Source organism: Phragmites australis, chromosome 3 (genome assembly GCF_958298935.1).
Source record: "Phragmites australis chromosome 3, lpPhrAust1.1, whole genome shotgun sequence".
In the NCBI taxonomy this organism is placed as follows: Eukaryota; Viridiplantae; Streptophyta; class Magnoliopsida; order Poales; family Poaceae; genus Phragmites; species Phragmites australis.
In genome coordinates this window covers 46,027,799-46,040,473 of record NC_084923.1, presented here as the reverse complement: position 1 = coordinate 46,040,473, position 12,675 = coordinate 46,027,799, and the positions used below count along the sequence as shown (strand labels likewise).

At 41.0% G+C, this 12,675-nt stretch overlaps 1 protein-coding gene across 2 annotated transcripts; it reads right to left on the bottom strand.

The window, feature by feature from the left end:
* Positions 1-2,964: 2,964 nt before the first annotated feature.
* LOC133913414 (homeobox protein rough sheath 1-like) lies at positions 2,965-11,806 on the bottom strand. 2 transcript variants are annotated; one of them, XM_062356563.1, is made up of 5 exons: positions 10,957-11,806; positions 10,741-10,866; positions 10,532-10,640; positions 4,298-4,505; positions 2,965-3,500 (listed from the first exon to the last, which is right to left on the bottom strand). In XM_062356563.1, exons 1-5 carry the CDS (start codon positions 11,260-11,262, stop codon positions 3,377-3,379), a joined length of 873 nt encoding a protein of 290 aa, XP_062212547.1. In that variant the 5' UTR covers positions 11,263-11,806; the 3' UTR covers positions 2,965-3,376. The 2 variants fall into 2 exon arrangements, with proteins under 2 accessions (XP_062212547.1, XP_062212546.1); XM_062356562.1 differs by having other exon boundaries at positions 2,974-3,500; positions 4,264-4,505; positions 10,957-11,798.
* Positions 11,807-12,675: the final 869 nt, after the last annotated feature.

The following is a 12,675-nucleotide window of genomic DNA, read 5'->3' as shown; positions in this document are numbered from 1 at the left end:
ATTAAGCTCTGGGGTAGCATTTGATCTACCAATCTCCATCCAATCTTGAACGGATTATTGTCCTCATTCAATGTGCGCTCCATAAGACGCTAAAATGGATCATCATCAATAATTGACCTGATGTCTGTATCCAAATTATTCTGCATTCTCATATTGTAGTTTACATATACCAACTTATGAAGCTTCTTGTAACTTAATCGGTTGTGAACTTTTGTGGGGATGAATGCAAATGTATTCCATCTCCTCTCACACCGACTAGATGAAGTGCATTGAGACACAAGACGTCTGGAAAGCTTTGATAGTGTAGTGTAGACGAATCGAATATAGACCACCATTGAGCTGTAAGTAGATAAAGTGATCACACATTTATAAAATAGCATATGTAATGGTTATATATGTTAATGCAATTCATACCAAGTGGAGTCCTACCATCACATGCCATCCATGAAGTGAGCGGACCAGCTAATGACAAAGACTTAGTCTGATATATGTCAACCTCACGAAGTGCTTCCACGGCAGTAACATCCTCTCGAATACTTCTCGGAGATCTTCGGACAAGGTTGGACTCATGCTATACGTGTACTATGTGCAGGGATTCAATGCACCTATTGCAAGTTGATGATCAAAACATTAGTACCATAAGCATTGGTACTATAACAATGAAAGTGGTAAGAGTGTACCACCAGCATTGACGTATGTGCTATCGTTAGATCATATATTATGCGATTGACAACTTTCATGTACATGTCAAAGGTATCCCTATCATTGTGATACAGGGAATCATACTCCCGCTTGATAATGTTGTATCTCAGGAGCACCTCACTCAATGTCAGGATTTTGTCTTGATTAGCAAATCGGAGGAAGGCATACAACATCTGAACAGAATCAACAACCCTTTTAAGATTGTCCCACCATGATAAGCTGGATAGGCAAGAATTTGCATATCTCATAGTGTCAAAAATAATGCAACGAGACTGTTACAGCTCACTAGATACCATCCATTGCATAAACTTATCCTTTCAACGTAAAAAGCTTTCAAATCTATGTGGGACACCTCCCTCCAAAGCCTCGCCTCAAACCTTTCTTTCCTCTTCTCTTTCGTCCTATCAAGCTCACATTTGAAGTAATCACGCACATCAGAAGTCACCCGGTCACAATGTATAGCATTAGTGCCACGCCCTGCCAAATGTTGTTTCAACTTTGTGGCACCACTGCCTCTCTTTTTCTTATGACAATACTTGCACTTAAATCATGGGTACAAGTTCTCGCTATGCTCCCATACCGCGTCTTTGTCCGCCATCGATTACTACAACGCAACATATAAAATTCAGATGTCAAACTTTTGCTAGCCTCCACTGTATTGCCTTTGCATATAAAACATATGAGACTGATAATGTTCCAAAAGAGGATAAGTGAACTCTTTCCATCTCTCCCTGTAAATTGTTTTATTTGTCTGTTACTCAGATATTGAATAACTTTAACCAATCAACCACAGTACAAATTGAACCATTATAACAGTTTATAGATGCCAACTATTATTATCAGGTGATTAAAGAGGATAGATCAGAGCAGTTAATGGCTCACTAATCATTTAATCAACATGTTTTAGATACCAATATACTCAACCATCTCCAAACATTTGAGCATACATATATCTACTAGTATGAACATGTTGTGCTAACTTTAGTGCTCCATTTCCTAATACATCTCAAACATAGGCTACATATGCTGTATGAAGTCTTGCGCTCAACATTTTGACCATCGATATTCAATCGATTATCTCGATATTCGACTGATTTCTTCAAAAAACCAAAAACTCACCATGGGTATTCGATGCTCGTGGAACCCGATGGCACCCGCTCGGCCGAACTTGATTTTTGATTCGATTTGGTTGAATATTAACTCTTCCGCTCGGTTTTCAACGTCGCTCGTGCAGTTTCTTCGTTGGTTGTGGCAGATCCGGTGGTGCTTGCCAATGCGCTGCTATGGGAGGAGAGGAAAGTGCTCCAGTGCCACTGTACTGCTTGAGGAGGAGAACCGGTTACCTTATCCACTCAAGAAAGGTGGCCTAAAATAGGCCGAACTGGGACACTAGGCTAAATCCATTTCGGCCTTTTTCTTTTTCTTTTCTTATTTTGTAACTATCAAACTTCCCGTCCACAAATTTTAATGCAAATGTTATTTTTTAAAAACTAATCATAAAAGGTCTTAGAATTGTTGTTAGTATTTTTTTATTTGTTCTATTTAGATTTGAAAATTTTGAATTCAAATCTCGATATTCAATCGGTTTATAAATACGATACGGCCGCATAAGCCAAATTTCGCTAATATCAGTCACATTTCGTCGAATTTGTGAACCTGGTGGGGGACACGGACAGGTGCAGCGCCGGGGAGTAAATGCTGCAGCTCGTACATTGTTGTCACAGGGCGTACGTCTCGGCGCGCATGAACAGTGGAGAGTACACGCCCTGCCCTGGCGTCGACGCCATGCAGCGACCAGGCTGTTTATTACTTGGGCGCGTAATTATCACGCTACCGAGGTCGATAATCGTCGCTGCCTCCGGCACTGTGGGCGCAACAGTGGCGCCGGTCGCGGCGGCATAACCTCCTGGCCGGAGAGGATGGGGTTGTTGCGCCCATGATGGTGCGAGGGTGAGCTGGTTGCAACTTCCAAGGCGATCGAGACCAGGCACCGCATGTTCCGCCGCACTGTGCAGCATTTCTTGGCCAGGCGCACGGCCGTCGTACGGGCGGTTGTTACCGTGGATTGGTTGAGACCGGACAGTGCGTGAATCGTACGGTGCGTGCACAGTGTTGCAGTTTGGACAGTTGAGTACAGGCTTACTGACGGTAAGGACAGGCGTGTTTGAAACCTGATCTTAGAATTACTGTTTAAAAGAAGGGCTGAATGTGGATCTGATCTAGCTAGTCACAATTTCTGACCAAGTTTCAGCAGCCCTGAAACGTGGAATTACAAATATACAACTCGTTCTCCACCAGTTTACCAGGGCACGAGCTGATAACGTACCAACTTTGTATTCCACAATTTTTTTTTAGAAAAAATGATGCCTGGTTGCCTACATTGCAGATTTACTCCAGATCGAGCAATATGCAGTATCAAACTGAAACTGTATGTTTACCCAAGAACAATAGTGACAATCAACAGTTCAGCGACCTTTAAGCTTTTACCATGTCACTGCCATTCCACAGTACACAGTAACCACACGACGCATCGGCAACTTTGCTGGACGTCCCAACACTTGCGAGACACACTCCCCCACGAGTCACGACCCCAGCCGGTACATGCCGTCCGCCATGTAGGTCCTGTCCATGTACAGCGCCGCGGCGCCCTGCGGGACGTGGAAGCCGCCCTCCATCATCGCGAACGGCATGTCCTCCGATGTCGGCTTCCAGTGCCGCTTCCTCTGGTTGATGAACCAGTTGTTGATCTGCTTCTGGTCCAGCCCTGTGGTCTCTGCCAGCGCGATCTTCTCCGTCTCCTGTGCACGCCCCAGCAGAATTTAACATGCAACACAGCTAGCTTCCATTACGTAGCTACTATCATAAGATTATAAGCTTAAAGTGTTTAAAATCTAAAAATAGATAACATATATGATCATATTTAGTAAAAAATTATGAGCTTAAAATGTCTAAAATCTAAAAATAGATAACATGTATGATCATATTTAGTAAAATAGATAATATATCGTTGTATTTATAATTTTAGCATCCGTATTTAACACCTCATTTGCCAAAAACTAGTTTTCGATACACTGTACACAGGAAAAACACGGACCCAGCCATATTAGATACATGAGGTGCAGAATATATTGAAAATTAGATATATTCGATGTGCCGAATATGACATTGTAGCTCATATTCGACACCTCATGTGTCAAAAATCAGATTATTCCGCATATGAGGTGCTGAATATGACCTGTACTAGTACATTAGATTCTCAGCATAAAATAACAACACCAAGGTACCAACAACCGGCACATAACATATTTGGTACACAATGTACCGAATACGGTAATGTAACCTATATTGGCATATAAGATACCGAATATACCAATATTTGGCACTCGTGTGCCGAATATGGTTGGATTCGTGTTTTTTCGGCGTACGGTATACCGAAAGTCAGTTTTCGGTAAATGAGGTACCAAATATGGATGCTAAAATTATAAATACGATGATATATTATCTATTTAAACGAATCATATATTGTTTAATTTTGGATTTTGCTGTGTATAGGGGTCATACAGAAGGATAGGGCCAGTTGTAGTGCAGCTCCCACCAGTGCAGCAGCTTCTGCCTGGCCTCCTTGGGTAGCTTCCCTTTCTTCTTCCTTTTGTTAAACTCCTGCCGTAGACCGCCCACGTAACCGCCGTACTTCCTCAGAAGCTGGTGCTTGAGCTCCCTGTCCTCGGCGCAGGGATCGATCTCTTCAGGACAGCTCGTGTCTTGGTCATCCTCAGACGGGCCGGCGCCTTCACAATTACTGTCTGCAGATAAAAATTAACAAAAGATAAGGTTGGTTAAAGTTAGTCACTCTTTTTGTTCTACAGATAAGATCTGTTATGACAAATTAAAGTTTGGATAAAAAGAAATACCCCGCACGAAATTATGACTCCCACAAACTATTTCTCAATTAATTCAGATAGGTGAGACGGTACGGAGTAACAGCGGAACTTTGCCCAAGCACTGCTCATGCAGCTACAGTAGATTGGAGCCTAGCTACTACCAGTGCACGAAATAATAAGTACTAGGTTTGTTGCCGCTCAAACGCCCCATGACACCGAGTTTAATTTTGAGCGGGGCACTCTATTGATTTACAGGGAAAAGAACATTAAAGTAAAGTCCAAATATAAGGCAACGTGCACACAAAGTTTAGTTTGTTTTTTTAATATTTTTTGAAAGGACATTTTGTTTTAATATTTTAAATCAATAGTTAGTAGCGTTGCAAACCCCAAGCGGAGGGATAATTCTCTTTTAACTCATAGAGACAGCATGCCTCACATACCGATAAACGGTCTTAACTCTATGAGTTACAAATTGAATGAAAATGATGACAAATGGAGAGAAAAAAGTAAACTACACTTTAAAAAAAATGATACATGCATTCTGTTGAAACATCTTGCAGCAGCTGTGATTTCTAAGTGCATGATTCCTCAAAAAAAAAGAAAAGAAAGAAAATCTAGGTGCATAATAGTCGTAATTTAGAATGCATGCGTAGTGAAAATTGCTAAAATTAAAAGTGCAACTGCCATATAAGAGAAACTTAAGAGAAGCTAGTAAAATGTCAAAATTAAATGCGTTAATTATGTATAATATTTTATCAAGTACGCATGAACTCAATATAATGCAATTTCCTCTAGACCAACAGCTAAGTCTTGTCAGAAGGTCCGCATAGCCATCTACATTGAAACCGTTATGGCCTAAACCTTCTATGAATCTAAAACTCTTCCCATGCAGGTAATTAGGCAGCAGCGCTCCTGCCATTCCTTTAAAGAAAAGGTACACATGCATGTAAAAAAAATCTGACGATATGCAAAATATAATTACAACAATAAAAGATACATTGTTTGCAAATCCTAGTTTAATTTGTAAACAATTATTCACTCCTGAAGTCAAAGTGTTGTACAAACTATAAAATATATATAACCTCAAAGTCGTTTGCAACAGAAATGAAAAACAAAAAAGAACTGAGAAGATAATGTAAATAGCAAAATAGTTATTATTTAACGATCTGTCTTATACACTTCTCTGCATGGCAATCTAGTTTTACACAAGAAACGCATGAGTTTGCTTATGAGAATCCGCAGAGCAGTAAACCCACGCCCAAGCAAAATATATTTCACACAAAGTAATGGAATTAAAATCTTAAATAGACAACAGGTGTGTGAACAAAAATATGTAAATATAGTATACACTAAAGAAGAGACGAAATGTGATATGACAAAAAGTCATCTTGGTTTGAGGAATGTGTTTAGGCCTGTTAAGGCCAATTCATATAGAAATTTGCTAGTAAGCCGCTGTTGGTTAATATGGGTAAGCCTTAAGCTTAATCTAGATTTTTTTAAAAGGTAAGCATAAGCTAGATCTGACATAATATATGCACTGGGTAATAGCTAGCACTTTAGTTGGGCACCAGGATGGCAACATATAAATTCACATGCTCCTGATCACCAATTCATATCAATCTTTAATTTAGATCTGAGCACAATTCGATAAATATAGCATGTGAAATGCTCAACGGTTATTTTAGTAAAAGAAAGCTCACATTCCTAAGATATGCATGGTGGCTAGCTTCAGTTTAAGCATCTTAACCGCTTTAGTGATCTGATCTATTAGTTTAAAATTTGTGTTCTCCGGGCAGCGGCGTTGCTCACCTTGTCGGTAGGGTGGGCATTCGGTTAGTCTAGTTCTTTCGGTTCAGTTTGTTCGTGTTCTTTTTTTAAATTTCGGTCGTCTTTGAAAATTGGAACCGAGCAAAACTTAGAGGAAACATAGAAACCGAACCTAATTAACCTCAGCGTTATATTTCGGTTCGGTTGTTTCACTTTTTTAAAAAATCAAACAGCCCGTCAGAATGAACTGACTACGCCTCAGTTTCAAATCCTTTAACGATGCAAAAGGTCAAAGTCACACAGGCACAAAGCATTGCAAAACACATACATGCATGTATGCAACATCACAAATTCACAATAAACCCAACACTCGAACTCAAACAGTCTTACACTTAGGAGATGGGAAGTTCGATAATAATGATAGTCATGATAAGTGTGGTTTATTAGTTTAATTCGGTTTCTGAAAGCTGAAAACCGAATAATAAACCAAAAACCAAAAAAGTGATTTTAGAGATAGAACAATAGACCGAATAAACCACACACAACAATGGTTATATCAATTCGGTTTGTGGTTTATTTTCCCATCCCTACTTGTCGTGTGTTGCATATATTTTAGAAGCATATTATAATTGAGTAAATTTAAAAAATCTACAACTATTTTGACATATGTTATAGAAAACTAAAACTTTTGATGCTCACTTTAAAAATCTACAACTATTTTGACACATATTTAAAAAATTATAACTTTCTCACCGTAGGCTCACATGTTATCCTTTATGTCATGTAATATGATGATTAACCATAGACACACCTATTGCCAGAGGATGATAGGTGGGCCTATGGTAATGAAGTTGTAATTTGTTTTTAACATATATCAAAATAGTAGTAGGTTTTTAAATGAGCACTAGAACTTATAATTTTTTCAACATATACCAAAATAATTGTAGGTTTTTAAAATTTACTCTATATAATTAGTAGTTCTGGTATATAAATACATCCTTAGGTAGTGTCATTAGGTTCTATCCTTAAAAGAAAGGTCATTTGGTTCCAGGTATTTACCCTCTTGTTGGCATTGTTGACCAACAATTACACCCTCTTGTTGGCATTGACCAACATGTGATACCTTCTTAACAACATGTGAACTTGTCACGAAAAATGTCAATACAAAAGTTTAAACTTTCTACGGGGCAACAATACTACAAGTTGAAAGCATAACTCGACCTATGTGTTATGACAAGATAATGCAAGAAATAGCTGACATATCTCGTGGAAAAAAAGAATAACTTATATATCATATAGCTAGATTTAATTGGAGTTAGCTGGAATCTTTTTTTAAAAGTTTCAGATAGGCCGAATGCTGCTAGAAATTACCCTCATTTAATTGGGTGAAGCAAGGGACTGAGAATCGAGATCTGTTGCGACTTTGCAAGGACATGGGACTGTATAGTTGTAGATGGGGAATGTATACACATACAACATACAAGTCGTTCTCAATACCATTAGTATAATAGTATTGCTACCCAGAAACATGCATGCAATGTACTGTAAAAGACCTCTGTAATGAACATAAACAAAATCATCTGCCTTGAGAAAATACCTAGATACATAAAATTATCTCTCAGCAAGGAGCTATAGTGCACAGGCAATTACAAACAAGATTCTCCCAAATACACAGGCACGAGGAATTGAGAGAATTAAAAAAGATACCTTTAAATGCCTAATGATCAACTTCAATTCCTTTTCATGTACTTCCTCTGATAAAAAAGTGTCATTTCAAACACCGAAGCGTGCACAAATACAACTTCCACTATTAATTTCTATTGTGATATTTTTATTTTTTATAGTACATAACAAAACTATAATATTACGAAACTATTTTTCAAAAACAAATCTACTCACTCATCATTTTGAAATGTTCATTCTCAATACATAAAAAGATATCCGTCGCTAAATTTAACAGTTTGCAATCCAGGACCCTTTTTGATTTGTCATTCTACTATATATGACAGATGGTTATTGGCATATCAAGAAACAGCGGCACTACATTGACCATAGAAAGGACGCATGCAACCATGTCAAGTGTGTTATAGCTGTATCCTTGCCCCGCTCGACTAGATCAAGATAGACAAAGTGCACAGTGTAGTAACAGTGCATATCCATCTTAAACAGTGAAGCTCCCATAAAGCCTGATTAGCAGCGTGGCGAAGCTCATCTCCAAAGTTCTATCCTTTCGGCTTGCCCCACACCTGGACAAACTTGTGTCCATGGCACATAGTGCCTTTATCAAGAAATTAAAGATGCATTTCTAAGGCGTTTGAAACATAAACCAGCCTTACTCCTCAAGTTGGATATTTCTAAGACGTTTAACATGCTTTCTTGGTCTTTCTTGTTGGATCTTCTTGGGGCCCGCGGATTTGGAGGGCGTTGACGAGAGTGGATGTCCATCCTCTTCTCCACGTCATGTCCGGAGTCCTTCTCAATGGCTCGCCTGGACAACACCTCCATCGTCGTTGAGGCCTATGAGAGGGTGACCCATCATCACCATTCTGCTTCATCATTGCCATAGACCCTCTTGAACGACTTTTTGAAATGGCAACCACAGCAGACCTACTGTCACCGATTAATCATCGAGCTGCTCGGATGAGAATCTCCCTTTATGCCGATGACACGACTATATTTTTGGCACCGGTTAAGTAGGAGTTGGAGCTCACAGGAAAGATCCTAGCTCTCTTTGGTCAGATTTCTGTCCTGCACGCTGATCTATCTAAAAGTTCTGTTGCGGCTATTCGTTTTTAACTAGGCACACATGTCTATTTTTTTTTCTCGAATCGAACACCTTGAATTCAAAATAGATTCTAACACTTGTATCAGATTCCAAGTTGCATTTTGTGTGTCTAAATTTTCTTTATCGAATCAGACACTCGAATCCGAGTCAGGTTTCAACACCCATATTTATATCTAGATACACTGCCATTGACCATCTATTTTTGGAGTGTCCCTTCTCTGATCAAGTCCGGTGCATGGTAGCTGCATGGTCCAATCTGCTAACCCTCGTTCCTACAGGGATTCCTCCGTCCTTCTCTCGGTGTGGTGGCGTCATTGTGTAACATCAACGCCGGCAGTGCTCCAACGGAAATTGAAGAGCATCATGCTCCTCATCTCTGGCATCTTTGGAAAGAACGTAATTAACTGACGCATCTTCGAGAACAAACGCATCTCTCTAAATGCCATTAGTTCACTTATCAAGGAGGAGTTCATTGTTTGGGTAGTAGTCTGTTTTTTCCACTTGTAGTACAGTCTAGTCTAGTTTGTTAGTCTGTTTTGTTTTCTGGTCCTTGTACCATATTTTACTCCTGATGAATGAATAAGCATCTTTCCAGCTATTTCGAAAAAAAAAACAGTGAAGCTATTTATTTGGCGACCCTTAACACTTGCGGAGACACAAATGCCAACAGTTCCACCGCTCATCCACCGCCACACGTGCGTTCCAACAGCTAGATGTTGCATCTAAATCTAAGCACTATGTATGCTCACTAAACGGGCTAGATGCTTCAATTATTTGTTAACATTAATATCTATCGAGAAAGAACAATTTTCTTTCGAAACAAGAACAATATTCACCAGAATCTCTTTGACTAGCTACACACAGAGCTACACAGCACAAGGAAAGAAAATATCAGACATTAATCCTACAAGAACCAGTGATTGAAGATAGAGATAGCTTGCAGTCTGCTGACAAGTTTGCCTTGCAACTCTAACATGTCCTCCCATCAGTAACCATGCATGTAACTGAAGAACTCCTCAAAGATTCAAAGCCTTGTGCTCCAACGTTATTCCATGTTAATCATTAACGCAGACAGGTGTCCAATATTGCATATATAATGCGAGCTAAAGCTAATAAACGAGAGGTGGAGAACCATGAAACCTGGAGCTAACTGTGGCCTCGTGATGCTTACTATACTACTGATGGGTGCTCTATTATACTTCAACCATCCGACAAGTGGACTAATGCATGCACACCTTATACCCTCCCTGAATAAACAAAGCAACAAATCAACAGCCGTACTAACAGCATGGATCCAAAGAGGGAAAAAAGCTAGGTCACAGGAGTGCATAAACCAAACTCCATTTCCCGATGTGGTAAGCGACCTTTCTCAAAAGAACCATACAGAAATGTTTACCAGTGATGGAATCGAGCAGCCTCTTGACGCTCTTAAAGAACTCCTCCGCTTCCTGGATCGGCCGTGCCAGCTCTTCCTGATACTTCACCAGCATGTTGCAATAAACCTCCTACAATGACAAGCAGGCGCATCGATCATTTTAGAGCAACAACATGAACAGAAGTATGCTGTATGCGTGCGACGGATCGATCCATCAAAAGACGACGGACCATGAACTGGTCGAGCTCCGGGTCAGCACGCGGCGGCTCATGCCGCCGCCGGTCTTGCCTCGGCTGCGTGTCCAGCTTCGCTGCCATGGCCGAGAGCCTATCCGACACATCCGGCGGCGCCCCAACCTACGGCAACAGTTCATCGAACACATGATGATATATATTTTTATATTTTCTGACCTGGTTAAACTAGTCCTGCGCATGGATTGTACTTACCTTTTGGCAGTCCAAGTAGGCGGCGAGGAGAGCCGAGTACTGAGGGTGCGACATGATCTTGGCCTTGATGGTCTCGGCATCCGCCGGCGAGATCTCCTCCTGTACCATTGCCCCGTCCTTCTGGCGGCTATGCTGCGTGGACGATGGGTCGGCAAGTAACTGTTGCAACGCGAGGCGCGAGCTGTGCTGCTGCGCATCTGGCGGCGGAATCACCTGTGCCGACGCCGAAGCCGGCAGCGGAAGCTGCAAAAAGGAAGCCTTGGAGGAACTGCTGCCTCCTCTACCAAGATCTACGAAGCTCTCCATAGTGGTCTTTTCGTGCGTTGATCAGAAAACAAAGAGCTGAAGAGTTTATCAGATGAAGTGAAGAATGAAGAAACCCTAGGAAGGAGGAAGGAAGAAGATGAACTTAAGTGCTGGAGATTTTGGGGATGGAAAGATGGGAGGTAAGGAGGAAAGATACTTGGTGAATGATGTGTGTGTGGCTGGCGGCTGGCTTTGTTATCATGTCAAGTCAGAGTCAAGAGGAAGCTGTGTGTTGCTGTTGGTAGCTGCTGCTGTTGCAACACACCACGGCTGCCTGCGAGGGAATACTCGGCCAGAATAGACAGAGACCAACCGAGGGGAAAGGATCCGTACCAATTATGGTGACGATGCATCATACGTATCACATGCAGATGCGTGATCTTTTTCTTGTTCTTCAGTCGGTCCTTGCGTGGGACGTTTCGTGGACGGATTCTTCGAGGTTTCGGGTGTCGACGGCTTGAAGGAGCAGTCAGAGCAGTGAGTTGTTTCATCTGCAAGCAGTAGCAGGCGTCACGTACGTACAGGGACTGTAGAAGGAAGTTACAGGGTACAGCTGCGGTGTTGCCAGCATGTCGTCTCTCTCCGTCGATCTTTGCATGTGTTTAGCTTTAGCCGCCCTTTTCACCGAGATGGAAAGATTCTCGGAAAAGTAATATGCTACTAGTGCCTGTTCATGCCCCCCTGGCAGTTGGCACCTTCTCCCGGAAACACAACTTCCGTTGATTATTTAATCTATTTTACTATTTTTCATACTTTTTACTATTAATTTTAACATAAATAAACAATCTAATAAACATTACGTCCATATGTTTTATAAATTTTTTTCTTTCTTCGTCCTCCGTTCATGTCTCTCTCCCCTTTCTTACACCTCTGATTCATGTCTCTCCCCCCCTCTCTTCATGTATAGATTTCTGCAAATGAAGTGCATGTTTGGTTTGAGTCAATCCTCGCCCTGCCAAAGGTCGACACTCCCACGCGATTTTAACCATTGTTTGGTTTGGCGCCTGCGTGTTGGCATGCCCGCTCGCTGCCTGTGCTCACACGCCCGCAGTAGTTTATTTTCCCACCCACGTGCGACCGAGATGAGGCCGGCAAAAATGTCCGCCAAATTGCGGTCACACCCGCATCTTGGCTAGGCTAGGCTGGTGTGAGGAACGATAACGTCCTAAGAGAGAGGTTAATTCTCCTATGACTTCTCCTATTCAATTAAACTTTGTTCTGACTACGACAGCTTCTTGATATCTTGCATCTATGAGACCTACTAACATATATTCTTGATAAACATGTTAGTCAAATAACTATGTCATTAATCATCAAAATCATAATTATAGTCCAATAGAGTTATTTTTGCTACAATCTCCACCTTTTGGTGATTGATGACAACACAACCAAAGTAAGTGACAAATAATAAAT